The sequence below is a fragment of the Mus caroli genome, unplaced genomic scaffold, assembly GCF_978045245.1.
Source record: "Mus caroli unplaced genomic scaffold, Mus_caroli_1 scaffold_6, whole genome shotgun sequence".
Lineage (NCBI taxonomy): Eukaryota > Metazoa > Chordata > Mammalia > Rodentia > Muridae > Mus > Mus caroli.
Window position 1 is genome coordinate 102,098,549 of NW_028227261.1, and position 27,054 is coordinate 102,125,602.

General features: G+C 41.7%; 1 protein-coding gene across 1 annotated transcript; it reads right to left on the reverse strand.

Moving 5' to 3' along the window:
- Nucleotides 1-21,348: 21,348 nt before the first annotated feature.
- On the reverse strand, nt 21,349-26,462 carry LOC110292841 (uncharacterized). Its single transcript, XM_085838454.1, is given in 3 exon segments — nt 21,349-21,617; nt 21,620-23,876; nt 26,419-26,462. Coding segments are annotated over 2 exon segments (2,025 nt in total). The 5' UTR covers nt 23,604-23,876; nt 26,419-26,462; the 3' UTR covers nt 21,349-21,576.
- Nucleotides 26,463-27,054: the final 592 nt, after the last annotated feature.

Here is a 27,054-nt window from a genome sequence, read left to right on the forward strand (position 1 = left end):
ACACACAATAGGGTTCTTCTGCAGTAAGCTTTATGCGTCTTGAGAGGGAGAGCATAAGCTTCACAACCGGAGACCCCAGGCAGTCCGAGCCCCTCCTTTTTATAGGAAATTCTCCCCGCCTCGGACGTGGCAAGCCATGATTGGCTCAACACTGATCACCCCATATGACGTTATCCCTGAGGCGGAGCTGCCCGGGGCGGGGATTTCCAGCGCAGGCGCAAACTAGATGTTTACTAGTTGGTACTGAGGAAATGACTCAGTACCGGAAGATAGCGGCGCCCCACATCTCCCCCTTTTTTGTCTAATAAAACCAACTGGACACCCAGTATGAGAGGACGGGAACATTGGCCGAATCCTCTTACTCAGAGATGTAAGAACTATGTCCGCAAGCAACAACTAGGCTTGAGTGGGACCCGAAGTTGCTCCGACCTGTCCCTCTGCCATTTTTTCGAGGAGGGGAAGACTAGGGCAGGAAACCCCCACTAGACGGCATATTCCCCAGGTGGGACGGGGGGACCACCTGTGCGATGCATTGCTCTACAATCCTCTAGGGCTGCTGAAGCTCACCCGCTAAGGCGTGGGCAGCCAGCGACCAGTGGTGCAAATCAATTTTGTTTAAGCGCCGCCAGCCATACCTGTGCAGATTGCCCCTGCTCCAGGGCAGCAAGCGCCTGGGATATCATGATTTTGTCTCTATTATTTTTCTTATATAATTTGCAAATTAACCATAGGCTAAATACCGATCCGAAGCAAAGGAGAATTCCAAACAAACCCACCCCCACCCATTCCTTAAAATAAGAAACAGCAGAAGAAATCCATGACGTAAAGCCTTCGGTCAAGGAGAGGTCAAGTCTGGTGGAATTGATTTGGACGATGGCCAATCGAAGTTTCTGGAGGGTTTGGTCAAAATCAGACGTCCAATTATATAGCAGCTGTTGGGACAAACTCTTAGAAAGATTAGCGGCATATGTGAAATTATTATATTGTACTGATGTGATGCATAACCCTGGCATTCTGACTTCACATCCCAACTGCGCGAGTTGCCAGAGGATATCAATTTGTTCTTGAACCAAATCTATACGTTGATTAACCAGTAATAATCCTCCCCGGAGCTGGGTATAGGCAAGATGGCTATCTTCAATTGCTGCAGACACAGCGGCCGACAGTTGATTAATAGTATCTGCGGTCTGCACAGTCCCTGACAGGGCCAGAGCTGATGCAGTTACTGAGGCGGTTATGCCCACAGCAGCCACGATTCCTACAATCACTGCAGAGACACCAAAATCCCTCTTTTCCCTAAAAAGGGACAGGGAGCTGGGGGCCACCACCGGGACTGGAACAAAGCGGGGCAAACGGACAACCATGGCAAAGGAAAAAGCCTTGGCATCCCAGCATGTAGCATAAAAGCAGGAATAATTTTGACAATAAATGTCAGTCAAATTATTAGGCAAGGTAGAATTACTAACAAGCCAAAAAAAAGGGGGCCAAACACAAACAGGCGTAGGGGGATGTTGAAACTGTTGAGGCGATCCCACCCACCATGTGGAGGAGGAATTTAGGCTGAATCGCATAAAACCCCTTTGGGACCAGCCTCCCTCTATTAATGCCAGAGGCGTAATATCGGTGCAGCTTCCATTAATGCCACACAAAAGCCACAAATTGAAAGGATAGCCAATGGCCGAGGGATTATCTTCGCCATTGCGTCTTGCCACATTATATGAACCATTAATCAAGGGTGGGGATAATGTGAAATAATCATTAACTCGCCCCACTCGACGCGCTTGGCAGCCGGCCCAAGGCAGGGAGGAAAACAGCTCGTCCTTTGCTACACAAAAGGGGGCTAACCTTGGTTGCTGATACTCAGTATGATTAATATTTTTTGTTACCTTGGGCCAATCTCCAGACAAATCAACAAGATCTCCACCATAAAATGTATCATTCATTTGTGCATTGGGAATATGGACAACATACTGATATGATAACCCAATGCACTCGGTCAAAGAACTATTGAGGGAGAAACATAAGCTCCCCCTCAAATTATGTTTTCTCTGTTCAGTGACCTTTTCAATCTGGGGATCCCACGGTAAATATGGAAGTCCATGACTTTCGTTGGTAGAAAAAAGGCGGGGAAATACCTGAGCATCATACATCACCGGCATGGGGAGTGGGAATGTTGACATTATTCCCCATCGAAGCCCTTTTTCCTGGGACATCACTTGCAGAGGCAGGGTGGTTCCCAATATCAGCAGGGCGATCTTCATCATCTTGGGGTATTGATCGTGTTAGTCTTTCTGGGACCCAGAATGGATTTTGTTCGCTCTGCGGGAAGACACAAACAGCTCCCCTGGATCTTATCAGAATAGGATCCGGGCCTCTCCATTTGTTGGTTAGGACATCTTTCCATTTTATTAATTCTTTGGGTCTAGTTGGTTCAGAACAATGTCTGTCAGCAGCAGTACGGCCATGTGCATCAAGATTTAAAAAATTGAGGGTGAATAGTGCCAATGACACAGACACCTTTGGCGTACGGGGTATAGCTTCATCAGCGCCCCCTTTTTGTTTAACAACATAAGATTTAAGGGTCCGATGTGCTCTCTCAACAATGCCTTGACCTTGTGGGTTATATGGGATACCAGTTAGATGCGTTACTCCCATTTGGCGACAAAAGCTTTGAAATTTTTGTGAAGTATAAGCTGGTCCGTTATCAGTTTTAATAAATTTAGGTTGTCCCCAAGCGCTCCAAGCCTCGAGGCAGTGTTGGATCGCATGTGTTGCCTTTTCTCCCACATGGGGAGATGCAAAAATAATGCCAGAGCAGGTATCAACGGACACATGAAGATATTGTAACTTGCCAAAGGAGGGGACATGTGTGACATCCATTTGCCATATTTGTAAAGGCTGAATGCCGCGGGGGTTGATCCCCACATGAGGGAGGGGCAGAAACTCACAGCAATTTTGGCAGCTAGTGACGATGTCACGAGCTTCTTTCCTAGTCAAGGAGAAGCGACTGCGCAACGTTTCTGCCGTTACATGAAAGCGATTGTGGAATCCTTTTGCAGCTTCCACAGAGGATGACAGGGCTGTGGCTATTAATTTGGTGGCTTTGTCTGCCAAGTCATTACCCAGGGACATGGGGCCAGGTAGGCCTGAATGAGCCCTGATATGAGTGATGAAAACTGGGAATTTTCTTTGAAGCAACACTAATTGTATCTCTTGAAAAATTTGTGCTAAAGTGCTAGAGGGTTTGATTACTCCAGCCACCTCCAGCAAGTTTACTGCATTTACTACATAACTAGAATCTGACACAATATTGAGGGGTTCAGAGAAGGTTTTTAATACCTCCAGAACCACTAGACACTCTATTACTTGAGGTGATGCTTCTTTATATTGTTTGGAACATATTTTGCCATTGACCACAAAGGCCCCTACACCATTCTTGGAGCCATCGGTATACACCATGAGCCCTTCCTTAATTGGGCTTCTTACCGTTACATGCGGGAACACAATTGACTGGCTCTGGGCAAAGTGTAGGATCGGGTGTTTGGGATAGTGATTGTCTATGCTTCCAGGGAAAGTTGTAACTAATATAGCCCAGTCATTAGATGTGGCGGCCAAGGTCTGAACTTGCACAGAGGTATAAGGCACCACCAAGAGGTGGGGGCTACGCCCGAAATGGGTGATGGCTGCTTTATAGCCTCTGAGTGCAAGCTGAGCTATGGCTTCAGGATACCAATGTATTATTTTTGCTGGGGATACATTTGGGTGAACCCATAGCAAGGGCCCATTCTGCCAAAGAACGGCAGTTGGCAAATGGGCAGTTTGTAAGACACACAGACTAAAGGGTTGTGATTCTTCGATACGGAGCAGCTGCGCTTGTGTCAGGGCCATTTCCACCTTTTGTAGGGCCAGATCAGCAGCTGGAGTCAATGTTCGGGGGGACGTGATGTGCGAATCTCCTTCTAAGATATTGAACAAAGATCTTAATTCCGAAGTGGGGATTTTTAAAAAGGGTCTAAGCCAGTTAATGTCCCCCAACAATTTCTGAAAGTCATTTAGGGTATGGAGGTGGTCCCTTCTTATCTCTAATTTTTGAGGTATGATGTTATTTGGTGTCACCATGGTACCCAGGAACTGTCCAGTATTTGAAATTTGGACCTTTTCTACAGCTATTTGAAGTCCCCATTGACTCAAAGTTTTAAGTAAAAGGGGGTAGGCCTTTTGAAGCAGGCCAAGGTCCTTATGGCACAGAAGGATGTCGTCCATATAATGGAGCATGACTAACGAGGGAAATTGATCCCTTACTGGAGAAAGGGCCTCCTGCACATAAAGTTGGCACATAGTAGGGCTGTTGGACATTCCTTGTGGTAGAACCTTCCATTGGTACCTTTTATCGGGTTCCATATGATTAACAGAGGGTATGGTGAAAGCAAATCTGGGCCTATCTATTGGACATAGAGGTATAGAAAAGAAACAGTCTTTAATATCTATTATAATCAAATTCCAACCCCTGGGCAGGGCGGAGAGCACAGGAAGGCCTCTTTGCACAGGGCCGAACAAATGCATTTGTTCATTAATGGCTCTAAGGTCATGGAGCAACCTCCATTTCCCTGATCTTTTCTTAATAACAAATATGGGAGTATTCCAGGGGGAGGTAGAAGGTTCTATATGATCCAATTTTAGTTGTTCATTTACTAATTGTATTGCGGCCTCCATTTTTTCAGAGGATAGGGGCCATTGAGGGACCCACACCGGGTCCTCTGTTTTCCACGGTATAGGCCGAACCGTCCCCATGTCCCCTAGGAAAAACCCAGTCCTTGTCGGGCTATATTTCCTACTGGTGAAATAGGCTCAATTCCTCCTTGCTCTGACCGTCCTAATCCTTTGCCTGTCCTGTAGCCCATCTTTAGCATCATGTTTTTTGCCTTGTTCAAACCTTCCCCCAACACAATTTTTTCATTGGACAGGGTTAGGCCCAAATGTTGCATAATGTCTCTTCCCCAAAGGTTTACTGGGAGCGGGAGCACATAAGGTTCGAATTTACCCTTTTGTCCCTCAGGAGCCTTCCAGGTCAAACTCATTGAGCTTATGGCAGGGCATGAATGATATCCCAGGCCTTGTAGAGAGTGGGACGATTTCGTAGTGGGCCAAGCTTTTGGCCACCAGTGCGTGGATATAATACTTTTGTCTGCCCCGGTATCAAGAATACCTTCAAACCTTTTTCCATTTACTTCGAGGCAGAGTTTGGGCCTTTCATTCAGGGATACAACAAGGTAGGCTGAATCAGTTCCTGACGACCCCATCGTTTTGGGACTGGGGCCTGGGGAGCCCTCCCAGAGGGTGTCGGGGAGGAGCAGCAATTGAGCTATCCTATCCCCTGCACTGATGGAAAACACGCCCCTGGGGCTGGAACATAAGACCTGTATTTCGGGGGAATGTAGGTGGTCAACAACCCCAGGATGGACCACTAGGCCCCGTAGGGTGAGTGACCCTCGTCCGAGGATAAGGCCCATGGTCCCAGGGGGCAAAGGTGACATTGGCTCTATAGGTACTGGTTGGGTACTCATTTGGGGCATTAGTAGGAGGTCGGAGGCGGCGCGCAGGTCCACCCTTGTGGGTCTTCCTGGGTCGCTTCTTCCGCCATCCCGGAGGGTCTGACAAACCGGTTCCCATATCTTTGAGGGCCCTGGGACCGTGGGCCCAATGACCCGTTTTTTGACACATTGGGAGCAGGAACATTTAATGGAGGCAAAAGCCTTCCCTGTATATCTCGCACTGAGCGACATTGATCTGCTCTGTGGTACCCTTTACCACACCTCGTGCAGAGGGTCAAGACCCCCCCTTTCTTGTCTGGGGCTTTGCAATCTCTTTTGAAATGTCCAGGCTTACCGCAATTAAAACAGGTCCGTTCACCGGTCTTCTTTTGTGGAGGATGCTTTTGTGCTAACATGATGGCGGCCGCGAGGCCAGTATTGCTAAGTGGACCTCCAAGCTCTCTACACACTCTTAGCCATTCTTGCAGCCCTTTTGATTTTCTAGGAGCAATGGCATTCCTGCATTCCTGGGTAGCTTGTTCAAAGATCAGTTGCTCAATAAAGGGTCCTATCCCCTCTGGGTCCCCAAAGATTTTTCCTGCCGCCTCCATCATGCGTGCGACGAAGTCGGCAAAGGGCTCCTGGGGCCCTTGAACAATTTTTGTAAGCTGATTGGTGGTTTCTCCCTTGCGATTAAGTGACTTCCAGGCCCGTATGGCTGTGCTGGAAATCTGGGCGTACGCCCCCCAATGGTAATTAATTTGATCTGCGGCCCACGGGCCTTGGCCTGTTAAAAGGTCAAATGTCCAATCCCGCTGCTCTTGCGTAAGGGCTATTGCGTTGGCCCTGGCCTGGGACTGGGCTGCCTCATGCCACAAGGCTTTCCATTCTATGTATTGTCCCATAGTAGGCAAGGCGGCCTTAACCACCATTTGCCAATCACTAGGTGTCATGGCAGTTTGTGCCATTCTTTCAAGAATCATAATAGTAAAATTAGCATTGGGACCATATTTTCTTACTGATTCTGCAAGATCTTTTATCTGACTATAGTCTACAGGAGCGTAGATTCTCCCCCCTTCCTGTTCATAAACAGGAAACGCTAAGTGTAGCTTGCGGAGGATCCTTTGGGGAAAAAAGGAAATTGTGGATGACCGGGCCTCATAAGGTGGGGGAGCGGAGGGAATGGCGGCAGCCAACAATCTCCTATCCTTAGAGGAGACACCGGACGTGGGCTTACTTGACTTAGGTCGCCCGCCTTCATCTGGGTGATACCTTTCTCCTTTATATCTAACTGCTTCTTCTTCTAACTCGCCCTCTTCCTCCGAGGTCAGTTTACTATCCTCGGTTTCGGAAGAATCCGAGGTATCTCTTAGGTGGAGGGCAGCCAGTTCTCGGGTCGGATATAACCCGGGCTTGCTGCTCCCCTTCTCTCCCTTTCTATTTCTCCCGGGAGGTCCTTTTTCACTTCCCTTTTTTGCCTTTTTTACGGTTTTTGTGCGCACACCCATCCTCTCACTACGCTCGGATTCTGACATACCTTCCTGCATAGCTTCTAAAACCTTTTGCCCTTTCTTTCGCTCCTCCTCACAGGCCTCATCTTCAAGACAACTCTTAACTAGTTTCCATATGGCCTTAACTCCCAACCTGAGGTCTGAACAGGTTTCTAGATCGTTGCCTAGCTTATTCCATGACGGCAGCGTCAGAGATCCTGACACCGCATACCAGGGAGCTACTCGATCAACTTCCTCGACAAAGCGGCGAAGAACTCTATCCCCAAGCTTCAGGTCCCTTCTTTTGAGAAGTTCTTTTAATGAAGTTTGTACTGATTGAGAAGCCCCCATGATACTCTAAAGGAGACTGCAGTTTATGTCTCCGGGATCGTATAGGCGCGTTCCGCTCTTTGCTCTTTTATTTACGAGAGACTGACGCGCGCTAGGGTTGTAAGAACTTCAATTTAACACAACCTTCTATGTTCACAAAGGAAGAGGGCTAGGAACCATACAACCAAGGCCACGAGGACGATAATTAAAGCCTCGGGCAATCCCTCCCACGGCCCGGTTAGTTGAAGGGAGTGCGAAAGGGTCAGGTAAAATTCAGGCATACCTTTCCGAGACGTAGTTCCTGCAGTTCTGGACCCTCCCCGTCACCGAGGGATCTCCGACGGTGCTCGCGATGTTCTTCGTTTTCCCGGGATTTCGGCACCAGATGTGAGTGTTTGCTGATTCGCCCGCGAATGAGGACACCACACACAATAGGGTTCTTCTGCAGTAAGCTTTATGCGTCTTGAGAGGGAGAGCATAAGCTTCACAACCGGAGACCCCAGGCAGTCCGAGCCCCTCCTTTTTATAGGAAATTCTCCCCGCCTCGGACGTGGCAAGCCATGATTGGCTCAACACTGATCACCCCATATGACATTATCCCTGAGGCGGAGCTGCCCGGGGCGGGGATTTCCAGCGCAGGCGCAAACTAGATGTTTACTAGTTGGTACTGAGGAAATGACTCAGTACCGGAAGATAGCGGCGCCCCACACATGGGCACATGGGAAATTTTCCTGAACAGAACACCAATGAATTATGCTCTAAGATCAAGGATCAACAAATGGGACCTCATAGAACTGTAAAGCTTCTGTAAGGCAAAGGGCACTGTCAATAGGACAAAAGACAACCAACAGATTGGGTAACGATATTTTCCAATCCGACATCCGATAGAAGGCCAATATCCAATATATACAAAGAACTCAAGAAGTTAGACTCCAGAGAACCAAATAACCCTAATAAAAATGGAAAACAGAGCTAAACAAAGATTCTCAATTGAGGAAACTCGAACGGCCAAGAAGCACCTAAAGAAATGTTCAACATCCTTAGTCATCAGGGAAATGCAAGTCAAAACAACTCTGAGATTTCACCTCACACCAGTCAGAATGGCTAAGATGAAAAACTCAGGTGATAGCAGATGCTGGTGAGGATACGGAGATTGCAAGCTGGTACAACCACTCTGGAAATCCGTCTGGAGGTTTCTCAGAAAAATGGATATAGTATTACCTGAGGACCCAACTATGCCACTCCTGGGCATATACCCAGAAGATGCTCGAACATGTAATAAGGACACATACTCCACTATGTTCATAGCAGCCATATTTATAGTAGCCAGAAGTTGGTAACAACACAGATGTCCCTCAACAGAGGATGGATACAGAAAATGTGATACATTTACACAATGGAATACTACTCAGCCATTAAAAACAATGACTTCATGAAATTCACAGGTAAATGGATGGGTCTAGAAAATATCACCCTGAGTGAGGTTACAAAAGAACACACGTGGTATGTACTCAATGATATGTGGATATTAGACAAAGAACATGGAATATTCAAGATAAAACCCATGGATCACGAGAAGCTCAAGAGGAAGGAAGACCAAAGTGTGGATGCTTCAGTCCTACTTAGAAGTGGGAACAAAATAATCAAGGGAAGTAGAGGATGGGAGCGACTTGCTAGGAAGAAAAGAGGGGGAGGGGAAAAAGAGGGGAAGAATCAGGTATGGAAGGAGATGGAGGAAATGTACAGAGGGTCAGGAAATTGATCAGAGTTGTATAGCAATGGAGGATGGGGATCTGGGGGTAGCATCCAGAAAGTCTGAGATGCCAGGAAAGCAAGAGCCTCCCAGGACCCCATGAGGATGACATTAGCTGAAATACCCACAAAGGGAAGGGAGAACCTGCCGAGACCATATCCAGAGGTTAGACATGCTCCCCACCCCCATTTGAGGGATGGGACCACCCATCCATCTCCAAAGTTTTAACCCAGAATTGCTCCTGTCTGAAGGAAATACAGGGACAAAGAGTGGAGCAGAAACTGAAGGAGAGGCCATCCAGAGACTGCCCCACCTGGGGATCCATCCACAGGCAGACACCAAACCCAGACACTATTGCTGATACCAAGAAGTGCTTGCTGACAGGCGCCTGATACAGCTGTCTCATGAGAGGCTTTGCCAGAGCCTGACAAATACAGAGACAGATGCCCCAGCATAGGAGAATGCTAGGGAAGTGAGGTGGGAATGGGTAGGTGGGTGGGGAAGCACCCTCATAGAAGCAGGGTGAGGGAGGATGGGATAGGGGACTTGCAGAGAGGAAACCGGGAAAGAGGATAACATTTGAAATGTAAACAAATGAAATCTCCAATTAAAAAAAAAGAGTGGACCCTGGGCAAGGCTGCCTGCTAGGATTCCAGGTCTCAGGGAGCAACAGCAACAATAGCAGCGATGGTCTCACAGTCACCATCAGAAGTGACTACATTCTAGGTTTGTTAGTACCATTCTGTTATAATTCCAGATTTAGAAACTTCCCATGGCTTCTACCTTTTGCATCTGCATAGTGTGTTATTTCCTTTTTCTTTCTAATTCTTCAAGTTCTTTTGAGACAAATACCTTCAACATGTCATTTCTCATTTCCTGACTGAATGTCCCTGATTGAATCAAGGTTCAATCAAGCCTGTGAGTGCTGGAGAGATCAAAACAACAACAGTCACTCTGGACTTGGTTGTTTTTCCCTCATCCACATATGTATCTATATTTCTATCATGATATTTATCTCTATCTATCTCTATATATGTATATCTATATATTTTTGTATGTTTTGGTTTTACATGTGTGTCTGTGTGTAAGTATGTGCATGCATATGTGGGTGCCTATAAAGACCATAAGATGGTGTTAGATCCCCTGAAGCTCTAGTTACAGGTACTTGTGAGCCACAGGGCTCTAAGAATCAAATTTGAATCCTATTCAAGAGCAGCAAGTGCCCTTGCACACTGAGGACTTCTCCATCCCCTACCTGTGATCTCACAACCTGAAACATTTCTCTACCTTGAGAGTAATAGCAAGTATAGAATGAATGCCACCTGTGTGCTAACACAGTCCCTACAGAGCTCAGTCTCTTAGACATCTTCCATCATCTACCATGCATTAACTTCCATTGCTTATGTATCTGTCTTAGACATGGTCACTGGTGAAAGCACTTCATGTTGCATGTGCTTGTCTCTGCATTATCTATATATGTGAGGCCCTAAGTAATATTACTTGTGATACTAGACATCAGAATCTATCATCATAATATCCCTTCAACTTTAATGTCAAAGTTCCCATATTAGTTACAATACAAACTAGACCAACATACTGACAGCAAGAACAAAACCCAACACTTAAACATGGTAGAAGTTAATCTCCATTGTTGTTTCCTAGAAGGAGCTCATGGGTAATGTTGACGGCTTTGCTCTACCCAGGTTGATGGACTATATCTACTATGTTCAAAATAGAGCCTCTATCTCTTTAGCCAAGAATATTCATTGTCACCATGTCCTAGAAACAGAAAAGGATAGAGAAGATTGAGGACAATGGAGCCTTGCTTGGGGAGATGTCTGGGCACTGATGTAAGCATAGCTTCTATGTGCATTCCATTAGCAATAAACTGATTCACATAACCTCATCTATTGCAATAGAGGGTTGGAATTTTGTGCCTAGACAGACTACCAAATGCTCCTTAATCCTGTTGGTTTGGGGACATGATAATGTAGTTCTGCTTAGCAAACCACTGTCCCAAATCTCTGCTTATAAAGCTGTATTTCTGTAGCATCATCTCTGCCCTAACCTGCACCTTTGCTTAAGATATACAGAAGAGTGACTATTTAGGCTAGGGAGATTTCAAACAGTTCTTTATGAAGTATGTCAGAAGTCTGTGCCACAGATTCTTTCATTGCTAGGACCATCTCATGAGGGAGAGATTGGAAAAACCATCTTTTTTGTTCTCTCTTTTAACCGAGTAAAGTGGGAAAGTCTCGTTTCAGCCAGAAATAGACTCTAATAAAAAAAATTACCTATTGTGAATTAGCTACCTCTGATATTTTCAACTTTAATTCCTTCCCCTTCTTTATCACCAACAGACTAAATACAATCATTATTATTCATAAATTACATAGAAAGAAATTAAGGTTCAGAGATATAGGGTAGCTTGCCCAAGGTCACACAGCCAATAAACCAGTAAGTAATTAGATACAAATTTGAATACACATCTGCCTGCCTCCAAAGATGTTCCTCTTTTTATTATTATATCCCACATTCATTACAAGTGCTGGTACCTTAAGATAAAAAATGAACTCCATGTAATACAAACTGTTTTAATAGAGAAGTTCCAAAAAACAGGACATTACCAGGGTGGCACTGTCACCATAGTTTATACTTACCATGAACTTTCCCCAATAAACATTTCATTTAAATTTAATAAAGCAGTTAATAAAGCCATAAAGGTTAATTACTAGTTAAGGAAAAAATATGACTTCACTTTGGTGAACATGTGAAAAATGAATCAACTTCGTTTTCAGTTAACCTAGGATTATACAGGCAATAAAGCATGATTATGGATTTAACATGTTAATTCCCAGAGGATTTAATAGCAGTGCTGTGAAATACATGACCAATTGCTAACCCATCTGACAAGCACACAGACAGCACTAACCAAGATTAAATCACTGGGCTCACATGTGGATGCAATATATCTCTCTAGATGAGATGGCATTAAGTTTTCATCAAGGAGACGATCCAGTTGTCTGGTTATGGAATGAGGTATGGTGAAGGGAACAGAAGAGGACACAATCTGAGATGTTGAGCTGACACCTTATTTTGGAAGATGTCTTTAAGGAAAATAACCTTTAACTTATTTTAATGAATTTAAGGTCTGCCCCAATGTATTATTGCTGTCTGTGACAATTCAGGATTTACCCATAGCTTGTAGCATATAGCAAAGAATTCACACCCTTTAAGACAGTTTGTTCTTTCCAAAACAGATTGCCAACATACTCAATTCTTCATTGCCCTCTTGTAGTTCAACATCTCTGTAGGTTCCTCCAATGTAACCTCAATTAGAATCCAAAATAACAATCTTTTAAAATCATAAATTGTATCATGTAAATATTAAGGAGGGTGGCAACTGTACTTGGGAGAACCTGACTCAGTAATTGCAGTTTGCAAACAGCATTTGCAAACAAAGGTTATGCATACAACCAGCCCATTTCATTGCTACATTACCATTGACTATTTTTTATTATAAGATCAGAGTTATACCAGACAGTATATCCCCAAATGTCCGAACTATCATCTGCCCCCTTGATGGAAAAAATGTCGCTGATGCCTGACCAAGAATGTTTTGTAAATTCTAACTTAATTGCAACGTGTTCTTTTCAAGGATCCTTTATTTTCCCTGTTTATGTAATCTGTTTTCTCTTTCAGTTTTCTAAATCCTCACAGCCAATGAATGTTCTTACTACTTCCAAAGCATGGTGATAATTATATATGAAAGCATGTGTTTTAACACATAGCAGGACCTCAAAAGCAAGACTGTACTGCTGACGTGCCAGTGTTTTGCTATTGTTTTACATGGGAAGCGGTAGAGTGTTTGTAAAGATCACTGCCATTGCTCTCATTATTTGGCCTCAGCTCTGCTGTTATTATCCACATGAGCTCAGGCAAATCCCTAAAGTCCTCTGTGCCTCAGTTTCTTTTTCTGTAAAACAGCAATCAGTATAAGAATCCTGGCAAAATTAAAAGAGTTACTACAAGAAAGCTGTTTGGGAGATCATTTGTCAACACAAAGGTAAGCTCAGTATAGCCAGTCATCATCATCTTCTTCATCGCAATCATCTTCTTCTTCTTCATCACCATCTGCATCATCATCTTTTTCATCATCATCTTCTTCTTCATCTTCTTCATCATCATTATCTTCTCTTAAAAAGAGCCTAAATGGAGGTGGGAGCACCAGGTAGATCAGTAGGCAAAAGTGCTATTAAGCCTAAGGTCCTAGTTTGATCCTGGAACCCATGCGGTAGAAGGAGAGAATTGATCCTTCCAAATTGCCATCTGATCTCCACATGTACTCTGTGAAATACATGAATTAACTAACTAACTAATGCTAACATGCTAAGAGTTTAGATTGTGTTACAAAGAATTAATTCATTTCCCAAGGGCTGATTAAAATCCATTTCTTTTGGGTAGATGTGAGATACAAGATTGTAAAGTCTCACTATGATTCTAGTGTCCCAGTTAAGATCTGCACCCTCTTTAACTTTTAAAATCTCAGTTCATTTAGTATTTCTACACCCCAATTTCCTACTTCACTCCCAGAAGTGGGTCAGCATTATTTAATCTGAAGGGTGACTTCTCTGCTCTTTTTGAGTGGAAAGATCAAGCATCTCTTGCCCTTACCATGTGAGAGTACATGATTGGACTCTGGGACATATACCAAGCATCACTGATCTCAGGCCATCATCTTGTCTCATGCTCAGGCCTTTGAACTTGTGCTAAACCACACCCAAAGCTTTTTGAGTTTCTAGTTGGGAGATGTAACAACATGAAAGTTCTCAGCCTCACCACCAAGTGGATCAATTTATGTAATAACTCTCCTTCTTTATATAGTCTGTCATTTCTGTTTCCTTTGAACAAAACACTTCTATTTTGTAGTGACTTAGTTTTTGTTTCTAGACCAATGTTTGACTACTCACATTGTGATTTTCTTCCTTTCTTCCCTCATCCCCTCCTTTCCCAGTCCTTTTTTCCCTTTTCCTTTCCCTACTGTCTCCCTCTGGCACCTGTCTCTACCTACCTTTCAGGAATTCCCAAATGTTTTACATAGATTGGTGCCCCATAAATACTCTTTAGAGTAGTATTGTTAACATTGCTGAGCACTGAAATTAAGAAAGGGACATTTTAAATAACTTGACTAAAGTTACCCAGTTAAGAACAGAGTAAGCCTTTATATCGTGGCTGCCTTGCCCTGATATCACACTTTTAACCTTTATGTCTTTCCCCGATTGTCTGCCTTAGTCACTCTTCTATTATTGTGAAGAGACACATGACCATGGCAACCCTTATAAAGAAACGCATTTAATTAGGGCTTGCTTACAGTTTTAGAAGGTCAGTCCATTATCATCATGGCAGAGAGTATGGCCTAGAGCAGTACCTGAGAACAATATAATGCCTCATAACCATTGGAGAATGGGTGTTTGCGAACATGATCCCTTATCCTAGGGTTATAACATGCACTCCTCAGCAAAGCAAGTGGTTCATGTATTGAAGTAGCAGTTTTCTGGATAAATTCCAACAAGCTGTGGTTGCTCAAAAACATTTCCCTTGGCTTAAAGAAGGGCCTTTCTTAGTAACTAGTCAAATTCTGGTTGCTTTCAAGTCCAGGTGATACAGAAATCTACACTCAGGCTTTAGTATGAGAAACAACTTAGGACTCAGTCCTGTTACATACTGAGTGTGTTTGTTTTAAGATGTTAGATTTCTTCCTGCTGACTCTCAAATTCCTTGGGGAAAGTTTGACCTTTGCTATCAGGATATCTAATTTCATCTTCACTGTGTTTTTTCTTTGTGCATAATTACTTAACAAACTGTAACCAACAACAACCAACTTACATTTCACCACACCACTCAGGGCCCTAGCATTTTTTATATACTCAGAATTCCTAATGTCACACAATCTCAGAAACTATCTGCAGCTGGCAAAATCACACTTTTTCTAGAGCACAGGGCAAGTCATAGTCACCTGCTGTGGACAATATGAAGTAATGCCATACCCCACATCTGGGATTAAAATAGAAATATATTCATAAAATATTTCTGTATTTTTTTTAAATTCCAAAGTTGTCACAACAAGACACTGCATATCACCCATGTATACAATTCTGCCTTAATTGCAGGTGGTCTCAGTGACAAGCTAGAATTATAAGCCAGGTAAAATGAGGGAGAGAGACTTCACGTATGTAGGTATAGAAAAGGCATCATTCTTGTTGGTTAAAAACTTTCCAGTGTGTCCTTTTTTGAGAGGAAGAACACCTGTATTCTTGTAAGTAATCCCTTAGGTTCTGTAAACCCAGTTGACTCATTGGTTCTCTAGAGTAAACTTTTCATAGACTAGTACACTGGTTTGTTGCTGGGACCTTAGAACAATGGATAGAAGCTGTTTCTACATCCATATGGAAAGGAATTTTAGCAACATGGAATAAGAGATGCTGTCTAGCATGGGCAAAAAGAGCTTGTCATAACAGACACTGGGAAAACATGACAGGGTTCAGCTGAACTGTTATGTTGCATCTGCAGCTAGTCAGGCTATGTCTTTTCCTTGATTATTTTAATATGCAGACTCTATATTTAGATACTTTAGTTCCTGACAAATACATTTATAATATAACATATGTGTATATGTGTGTACATATATACATATCTATACAATATATACATATATTATAAGTTACACACAATATTATATATCTATAGCCTTTATAGTTCAAAATATGACTTAAATAATATTTAATGTATACACATACATCTTGTTTTAAAGCTTAATGGAAAATATTTTCAACCCACTAAGTAATTATAATACTTCTAAAATTATTGATACTACCTGTAAGTACAATACTTTATGTCACATATTAAAGATTATTTATTTATTAATTTACATCCTAAATGCTGACCTCCTCCCTGCCTCCTCTTGCAGAGTTCCTTCCCTCTCCCCCTTGCCTCTGAGAGGGCAGCTCCCCATCAGGAATCTCCCCACCCTGTTGTATCAAATTTCTGCAAGACTGGGCACATCCTCTCTCACTGAGGCCAGACAAGGCAGCCCTCTGCTACATATGTGCATGTGTGCTCTTTGGTTGGTAGTTCAGTCTCTGGGAACACCCAGTCATCCAGGTAAGTTAACACTGTTGGTCTTCCTGTGGGGTTGTTAGTTATCTCTTTGAGAGTCTTCCGTCCTTCCCCTAACTCTCCCAGATATCTGTGGATATCTGCATCTGTCTCAGTCACCTGCTGAGTAGAATTTCTCAGAGAGCTGCTATGCTAGGCTCCTGTCTACAAGCACAACATGACATCATTAATAGTGTGAGAGATTGGTGCCTGCCCATGGGGTGGGTCTCAGAATCGGGCAGTCACTGGTTGGCTCTTTCTTCAGCCTCTGCTCTATCTTTGTCCCTGCATTTTTTTTTAGACAGGACCACTTTTGGGTCAAATGTTTTGTAGGTGGGTTGGTGTTCCCATTCCTCTGCTGGAGGTCCTGTCTGGCTACTGGAGGTGATCTTGTGTGTGTGTGTGTGTTTCTATAACATAAAAAGTCAAAAACTTATAGAATTAAAAATTTAAGCCGGGTGTGGTGGCACACGCCTTTAATCCCAGCACTTGGGAGGCAGAGGCAGGCGGATTTCTGAGTTCGAGGCCAGCCTGGTCTACAAAGTGAGTTCCAGGACAGCCAGGGCTATACAGAGAAACCCTGTCTTGAAAAACCAAAAAAAAGAAAAAAAAATTAAAATGTAGTGCTCCACAGATTGCTGTACAGCCCAAAATCTACTACAGGCCACTAAACAGGTTACTATCTACCTAGATCCAGTAACAAAACAAAGAAGGCAAAATGGTGGTAAGACATGATTCTGGTCACGAATGCTGCAGGGAGGACAGGATGTGTTCAGAATTAAAGTCTGTGACGTGGTTTACAGAACAATCATTGTTTCAAGAGTTCTCAACTCCACAGTTCAAAAGTGATTGAATCAGTTTCATTTAACTGAGGTGAAAACGAGATCACAGAGAACTTATCTGAGATCATACAGTTCAATAATACCACAGTAAAATATAAACGATTTCCACATGGAAAACCATGGATTAAGTATTATGAGAAGGAGGTATTCATCTAAAGCAGGATATTTATAGTGTATTCTACTGGTAAAAGATAGTCTATGCAGATGTCAGATTATATATATATATATACATATATATGTATGTGTGTATATATGTATGTATATGTATATATATTTACATATATATATGCATGTGTGTATGCATTTTCTGTGACACCATGGGTCAGCTGTGCATATATACACACATATATATATATATATGTATATATGGTACTGGTAGGAAACTAGGAAGAAAGTTACATGAATAAAATTATATATTAGAATTTTAGTATCATATATAATATATAGTAATATAATAAATAAAATATTATATTTCATACAATATATAATAGAATTACTATTAGAATTTCTGGAGAAAGGGAACCCAGAGTCAAGGACAACAGTTAAGAGCTTACTCTGCTTTTTCTGGCAAGGTCAAATATCAGGGTTTTCTCATGCAGTAGCTGTGGGAATTAATACATGCACAATAACTAAAATATGTGCCCCAAATGCAAAAGTATTCAATGTCTTTTATTTTCTATATTAGCACCTGCCAATGTCTCAACACCTCATTTCTGCTTACCTGCTTTTTATTAGAAAGATGACCTATGCCTCAAGGAGCAACTGCACCTAGAGCATTGGAGAGTCAAGGACACAGAGAAAAACATCTTTGAACCTAGGAGGCTTTGGTTGACCCACGGAGTCACAGAAGATACTGTGTGAACTGAAGCATGTGAATTGAAAATCAGTCACCTTCCTCCTCCCAGCTAACACAGATGAACCCATTAGCATCAAAGGACAATGGAGAGTGGATTTGGGAGTGAGGAATTGGTTTTTATCCTTACAAATAAACAGAAGTGACCCCTTAGAACCTTCACCTCCATGGTTATGTTCGCATTCTGGATTATGAATGAAAATGTGTTCTCAGCAGTGGAGAAGACTGGATGTTAAAGGTCCTAACTATGTCTAGGTTAGATTTGAAAAACTCAGTCAAGCATAATAAGCTATAAAAACACAAAACGTGTTCAGTTAGACCTGCACTTCTCTCTCAGCTCTGTTTGTGATGATACCTCTCTGAAACTTATTCTCCCTAGTTGAAAACTCAAGCATAATTAAAGCCACTTTATGTGTGATTGAGTAAAATGACAGGTTTTGTGGGTGTGTTTGCTATGAGATATGAGACACTGATAAGTGAAAAAAATGTGACTGCACGAAAGTAAGTTGTATCAACTGTAACATAAGGTCAACCCAAATGGAGATTTCCACAGAGGCCTCTCATCTCAAAAACAGAATCTAAAGTAATCCAAAATATTGGCATGCCACTCTAGAGTCATGATAAGTTGCTTGCATAAGACCATACAAGTTATCTAAGATCTCTCTAAGGACTGTTTTCCTTGTTTGAAAGTGATCATCCATTTGGGCCACTGGAGCTGCGGGTTACATTGCAAGGGTCACACTGAATCACATTCTTCATCTAGAAGATGAAGACTGAGGGAAGCCTTATGAACAAGTGAGTTTGTGAAGAAGCTGGGTTTAAGGCAAAGGAGAGGAAACTAAGCAGAGAGATATGGAGAAGGTCTTGGAAGCTTCGTCTTGTTTTCACTTGGCCCGTCTTCCTGTCTAACAAGTATTTTTTGTTTTCCTTTTAATGTTTTGCTCTATTTTTTTGAGTCAATGAATTGCAACTCTGCATCCTTTATGTTTTGTCTGGCTGTCTGGCTGTCTGACTGTCTGGCTGTCTGGCTGTCTCACTGTGTGTGTGTGTGTGTGTGTGTGTGTGTGTGTGTACCTACACATGCTCACAAATACACTCTTTCCAAAACATCAGAGAAGCCTTGTTCCTTGGAGAGCATCTGTTCATCTGCCCATTAGATATCAGCTTGTCCAAGCTAGGAAACCCCGTTGCTGGCTCTTGCGCATACCTTTTGCCAGATAGACACTTAAGTGAACTGCAGATAGATAGGGATGTTCTGAACCACTGTAATTGATTTCCTGTTCCCAGCTTCAGTACCTTGTATATGCTCCTAATATAGCAATGACTGGTCAGCTCGTGGTCAATAAGAGACTGCTCACCCAGCTTAGTGGAGCTGTGTATTTATAGGAAAAAAAAAAACCTGGAATTCTAGTAATGGTCATAAATGAATATACATTAGGATAAAATGTCTCTTGTGTACATTTTCTAAGATTTCTGTAAAAAAAAAAAAAGTTGCAAAGCCAATACATTTGCATTTGTGATGCTGTGCTATCTCTTGGAGTTTTGTAAGGAACCAGAAGCACTGGAGTCAGAAATATGATTTCTCTCCTTTAACAGTTTGACATCAGCCTTTCTTCTCAACTATGTCTCTCAGAAATCTCCAAAGACATGACAAGGAAGTTCTAGACATTTTCATTTGCTCCTTTTTCTTAAAGTCAATTCTATTTCTTGGTAACCCTTGACAACAAATTTGCCTGGCAGATTCCTAAATCTTCAAGCTACACAAGAGACATCCAAAACTTTCCCCCAAAAGGCCCCTGTTTTCTGTGTGTTCTCTCATGCCACACACCTGTGCATAACTCCATCACAATCCTGGTTTCAGAAAGGATGCAAGGATGCAAAGATGCACAGCACTGACTCAGCAAAACTCGGTGAAATTTTAAAATTAAAAAAGCACTTGAAAGCCAGGAAGATGAATCAAGTTCAAAAGACCCAGCCTCTGCTTCCAGTACCCTCTCCTTATGATTCATCTAGTTTTTCCTCTCTGTTGGCTTTCCTCCCCTTCACCTTAAACTCATATTCTTCACAAACTCACAAAAAATAGCTACTGGTAGTGTGCAAGTTTAGCTCCTTTGCCATCTGCCATCAGGGAAGAAGAACCACTCTTTTATTATTATTATTATTGGATATTTTCTTTATTTACATTTCAAATGTTACCTCCTTTCTAGGTCTCCCTTCTGGAAACCTCTATCTCATCCCCCTCCCTCTGCCTATAGGAGGGTGCTTCCCTGCCCACCTACCCACCCACTCCTGCCTTCCTGCCCTGGCATTCCCCTATACTGGGTCATCAAAGCCCCACAGGACCAAGGGAGCTGCTCCTCCCTCCCACTGATGTCCAACAAGGCCATCCTCTGCCACATGCAGATGGAGCCATGGGTTCCTTGTGGATTGGCAGGATTAATATAGTAAAAATGGCCATCTTGCCGAAAGCAATCTACAGATTCAGTGCAATCCCCATCAAAATTCTAACTCAATTCTTCATGGAGTTAGAAAGAACAATTCTCAAAATCATTTGGAAGAAACACTCTTATCTCAGAATAGTTTGAAAACTCTTGGAACATACAAGAATAGCTTAATCACTACCTGACTCATCAATCCTGTGGCCAAAGGCAAAATACTTTGAATAGCTTTATGAGGAGTAGCCCCCATCATTGGATCTGGCTTCTGTGATTGAAGAATCAGAACTGCTTAAACATATCCCCTTAAAATACCTACATGTCAGGTTATGTGGAGAAGGCTGTAAAATACTAGAGTTTACATAAATGGATTTAAAATCCTAGTGGCTGAACAGTGATTATATATAGAGAGAGAGACAAGTAGATGTGGTAAGACAGTGGTCCTGTCATATTTTCTAGGCACACTAGTTCGGCTAGTAAATAGATTGGTGTGAACTAATTCTACTAGTTCTAAAATATAACACACACACACACACAAGCAAGTTTAACTTAATATGTATAACTTTGTTAAGTAATCTATATTTCTATTATTAATATAGTCTTTGTAGTTTTGGGGAATCTGACCAACCAATGTTCATCGTTGAGCTCAAAAATATATAGAAGTAACGTATTTAAAAGAAAGTTTAAACTACATCCCCTTCCTACTGTGGGTGTGTTTGGAATGAGGGTGGCATGTCCATGCCATGACATACTTGTCAGAGGAGAGCTTGAAGGAATTGGTTCTTTCCCTCTACCATGTGGTTCCCAGAGATTGACTCTAGGCAGCAAGCACTTCTACCCACTGAGCCATTATGCAGAGCCCAAGTAAAAATATTTTTTTAGGAAATCTACTCATTTACAAAAGGCAGACAGAAATATTTACATAAATGAATAATTTAATAATGTATACTTGTGCCCAAAAAGAGCTTTGAATTTAATCATCAGATATTTTGTTCTAGTTACCAAGTGCTATGATAAATATTTTCATATATTTCAGATTAGATCCATACTTTCAATGAGCCTTGGTGACTAAGTAGACTAATTTGCCTTTCAAAACCACTTAGATCTTTATGCTTCTGATGATATCTATTTTAGATTCATTCTTGGCTAGAAGGTTCTGAAGTCTTGAATTCCTTTCTTTTTCTAATTTACCTTCGGCAGGAAGTCACACATTCAGGATGACAATTCAAAAGCCATTTTGGCTTTTACCCTCGAGATCCCCCAAGTCATCCCTGAACTCTGCTGTGGTTTGTGTACCCACACACTGGTATTTGGGTTTTTTGCGCCTATGTGTTCTGATTCTCGTAACTCTACCAACTAGGCGCTTCCCCTTCATACCAAGCTTACTTGGAGAGTGACATTTCTCAGTCTTTAGGCATGAGAGACTGTCACAATGCCCTCCAGTTTGAGATTCACCTTCACCCGTGGAAGCACATTTGCAATTCTTTCCAGCTGTTAAACAAGCCTGGTCATGGTGGACTGGGCTCAAAGATGCCACCCTGTAGGTTGATTCACAGCCATGAGCACTTCCTTTGGACAGTGCTCTCAGAGAGAGATTACTCTGACCTCTGCTCACGGATTGCTTTCTAATTCTGACACACCAGGATTTGGATCTGGGTGTCCTGGGACTGTATTGTCTTTGGGTTCTTCTACTGTGGTGTGAACCAACTTCTACACATTGGGAGGACTGGCTGTACCTTACCATCTTTTTACTAATAGAAGTCAGCATCTTATCATTTCTAGTAGGAGAGGTGCTATTTTCTGAGACACAAAGACAAGAATGATTACTTTCTCTGGATTTGCTTTTTATCAAGGTTCTTTCTTTGGGCAAACTTTGAAAAGCCTTTAGTGAAGATTCTTCAAGTTTCTTTCTTTCTGTTTCTTTTTTCTGATAATGTACCTGTTGGCCAGGATTCAAAACATTTGTTTCCCTTATAGTGCACTCTTTGGGGAGTGCCTGATTAGAATCTATCAATGCTCTAAAGATGTTTGGACTTGTTTCCTGCCTCTTTAGATCCTGGACATGGTGAGGAAGCAGTTTTGTGCTTTCTGCCTTTTTCTCTTGGTTATCATTTCTATAATACTCTTTGTCTGGCCTTCTTGCCCTGAGATAAGCCCAATTCAGTGAATTAGTAGTACAAATCACGCCTCTGAAATCATCTGACCCCCACTCATCTTTGGTCCAGACATGGCGTTTGTTTGCTGGTTTCTGATGGGTTGTTGAGATTTGGGGATTTTTTGAGGAATGACCCTTAGGAAACTGTTTCAAGCCAGAGTCAGAGCTCTGCCCAGTCTTATTCCAGGTCTTCTTGGACTGCTTTATGCCTCGTTGAGATTTCATGAAGGAGAGCTCCTGTGGGAAAGAAAAGGCTGGAGCTGAAACTGTGCTCTTTTTTTTCGAACACCTTGAAACAGGACACTGATAGATGGCATTGCGGTCATAGGTCTCCATGTTGTAAGATGAATCAACAAAACTGATAAACTCATGAAGAAAGTGCTGGGTGTATTGGAAGAGATAAGGCTCCAGGAGGTGAGTGAAAGCTTCACTGTTCAAGTTAAATTTCGTCATGTGATGGAGAATGGCAGTCAGGATATTCTTCACTGTGTAACCATAGTCTCCACAGATAGCTGTGAGTTCTCGTTTCAGCCAGGGAATCAGCCGGTGCAGGCTACTGGGATTTCTTTTAAAATAATGAGCTGAAAAGAACCTTTTCAGTCCAGAGCCCTGGACATATTTTACCCAGATCCCAGAATAGTACAGAGCTCGTCTAAACTTCACAACCACATGGTCTCTAAAATGGCTCAAGGACACAGAGTGGGGTGGAAGCCTCTCACTGTCTCCAAACTTGCTCAGTAGTTCTTGGATAGTCAGTTCTCTCAATGATTTGGTCTTCTTTGATGTCTGGCTGAGGTTTTGTGTTTGAGAGAAGTCCACAGAACTTTCCTCCTCTGAAGCGAGAAATGTGAAGTCTTCCTTGTTAGTGCTTCCCAGTTCGTTAGAACAACACTGAGAAAGGAAGCGTTGCATGATGGGAGAGATTGTGGATTTCTTAGTTAACCTTGAGTATGAAGCGCCATCCCCTCTCTTTCCGGAAGAGTAATTCCAGTCAGACTCACTCGGACTACCTTCCACACAGCTAGGGCACTCACACTTGGATGAAAGCTCGATCGCCATTGGTTTAACAGATGGTATTTCATGAGTCGAAGGTGAGAAAAAAAAATATAGCTTCAAATCAGTTTTTCATCTTGCATGAAAAAGATCTATTAAAAGTACTCCATGCATGTGCTTATAACATGCTCACTCTGGAATTAATGCTGGAACAACGTTAGGAGGAGACAAACTATTTCTCAAATTCTTGGTAACATGCACAGGGTGCACAGTGAATATAACGGAGTGAAGATACGGGCATGTTGTGGTTGTTTCTTTTTCAAAGTAGTTTTTCAAGGTCTGAAAGGCAAACTCAAAGAAAAGAAAATACACATTATCCCTGAAAACATACGCATACAAGTAGTAGTCTACAGATTGTGCAGGTTGTATTTATTTACTTACTAATAACTCTCTCTCTCTCTCTCTCTCTCTCTCTCTCTCTCTCTCTCTCTCTCTCTCTCTCTCTCTCACACACACACACACACACACACCAACAATTAAAGGGGAAAAATTCCTGAATTTGACAGAGAGCAAGGAGGAGGAGTACATGTGAGGAAAAGAAAATGGAAATGATGCGATTATATTATAATCTCAGAGAATATATTTTTAAAATTTTAAGCATCCTATTCTTTGACCTGACAATTCTAACTATAAAGTTTTATTTTAGATATACAGAAAGTACACAAATTGACAGTTTTCATGGTGGTTAAAAAAACTGAAAATAACCTAAATGTACATCAGTGAGAGATGTGTTGGATGAATGATGCTCTGTTCATTGTATTTAATATTAAGCATCTATTCAAGTGAAATGAGAAGGCTTATTACCAAGAAAAGTAGATGGCTGAATATACTGTTAACTTAAATAAAGAAATATGGAACACCATGTAAACTGTTGGACAGTCAGACTTAGTGGCTCACACTTGTTATGCTAGCACTGGGGAGGATGAAAGGGAAGGAGGTTGCTTTCTATGGGACCCAGCTTGGGTTCTTAGACACTGATTATTTGATGCGAGTGCTATAAACTAGGTACAAATAGAAGCAATACATTTACACTGGGAATAACAAGTTAGATCTCTATTATACATATTTGTGTGGATGATTATGAGAAAAATTTTCAGAAGTAAGATGTTTTAAAGCATATTGGGAGAATGACATGAACACTGGTCATTGCCTACATCTGGTGCTTTCAAGCTTCAGTTCTGATAGGCAGAACTGACAGCTACAAATGACAGGGGTCAATGAATAGAAGGTGTTTGAGGTTGAACATTCAATACAAGACACCTTTCTCAGTCTGTGTATACAAATGTTGGTGTCTTAAAGGAGATTAGCTTTAAAATATCACCCCAAGGAGTCAACATAAAAACTTATAGCTAGAAATAAGCCAACATATTTATAGATTAATATCAAACAATGTGTTTCTGAAAGTAGCTGAAGGACTCATAATTTTAATTTTACAATGACTCTAGTATAAATAAAGGCAAACAAATTCTCTCAGGAACACAGGACACTCAAGTCTCATGAGAAATTTCCCAAAAATGAATTTATAACTAAAAATCAGTAACAAACTTGGTGCAATACTGCGATCCTTGATACATGGAAGGCCGAGGAAAGAAGATCACATGTTCAAGCCCTGCCTGGGCTACAGAGGAGTTCAAGGCTATCCAGGGCAATTTAGCTGAGATCATGTCCCCAAATTAAAAATGTAGAGCACTAGTAATTGTAGAGAATTTATTAACATGTGTGAAGACCTTGCTTTAACTACTGGTATCATTGCAATCAAACAGAGAGAATGTGTGTGTGTGTGTGTACCCAGAAGGATATGAAACACAATCAAATAATATTAAGAGAAATAAAAATGACAAAAATTGAAAATTTAAATGGATCAAGCAATATAAGCACAGCCAAAGAGAGATACTGCCATGGCACAGTAGAGCTCTGAACCCATTACTCAGACTGCATTAAGAGAGGCAAAAACAAACAAACAAACAAACAAGCAAACAAACTGGAAGATAAGAGAAAGAAAACAAAATGACTAGGTTTAAGATGGAAACTAGAAAAGGCAGTTGTGAAAGAGATAAGGGCTCACATCTTTCAAGGATGTGTAAAATATGTAAATCATCACTTAGAATTATAATAACATTCAACTGTAGCCAATAATAAAGAAACCCAGATCAAAATAAACCAAAGTGAAGCTGCAGTACATGAAACATAAGGTGCTTTTTCAATTGTCACTAAAAATGATGAGTATATCTTCAAACTGTTTAAAGCCAATACCATTCTGGAATTATGTAGTCAGTAGATGTGGCCGTCATGAAGCAGATCGAAATTTTATAGGATTTCAGAGAGAGACATTTTGGGGAACTAAAGCTCCAAAACTTCACACACCAGCATCCTCTCAAGAAGAATGTGTGTGAAGTATAGTCTGTAAGAAAAAATACTGGAGGAAAACAATTAAGAGTTGGAAGAGAGACTAGCAAGAGAGCATGGTGGGCATGGATGGCATGGATCCATATAAAGAAGCAGTGTGCAGAATAGCATCCCAAAGATGATTTAAGAATTAAGATGACAACAAAACTCCTATCCACCTTGGCCATCAACTTTATGGCCTTGTTGCTCCATGTGTAACTGTTGCAGGAATCCCTTATGTAATCACATGACAGACTTTCACCTTTGAAGAATCTGTATTCAAAGACCTAAGTTAAAGCCAACTTGTCATTCCATAATGTGGTCAGAGAAGATGAATTTCAGAAATTAGCTCAATATTCTAGACACAGCTCATTTCAATAGACTGTTTTCTCACCAAGCCTTCATCTTGAAAAGGAAAAGGGCATGTGTTGCATACCTCAGTAAATGAACAAGACCCCATTCAGCTGAACCTTAGCTGCTGGATTCCTTTGTTTATACTGACTAATCTGTTCTGTTTACCCTAGAGACAGAATTCAGAACTCAGGGCAAGTTCTATTTCAGGCTGAAGTTACAGAGAAAGCCTCATGAAGCTTGGCATATCGTATTTCGAATCAGCAAGTGATGTTAAGATGCAATGATGAATAAGACAGGATTCAGGCCAATGATTTAGAGGAATCTTTCATCTTCTGGTAGATTTAAAGCAACACTCTAGCAAGAAGTCTGACTCAGAAGATAGTAAACACTAAATGGAATGCAGTCTTTCTTGATGAATAAATGCTCCTCCCCCCAAAAATATGCAAATGTTTGGATTTAAATTATTTAATCACAAACTTGTCACTTTCTCTTTAAACAATGAATAAACAGTTTAATATGTACACAAGGTGGAGTTACTCACGTCTTGGCTGTGAACTACCATTTTGGAAGCAAAATGAGTTTAAACATTTTTTTTTCACATTTTTTTTCACATTTTTTTACTCATTCATGTCTAAATAGTAGTTAGCAGACCGTACTATTGGAACATTATTCTTTGTTGTTGTTGCTTCTCTGTTGTGCTGCAGTAGCTTGGTTGTGG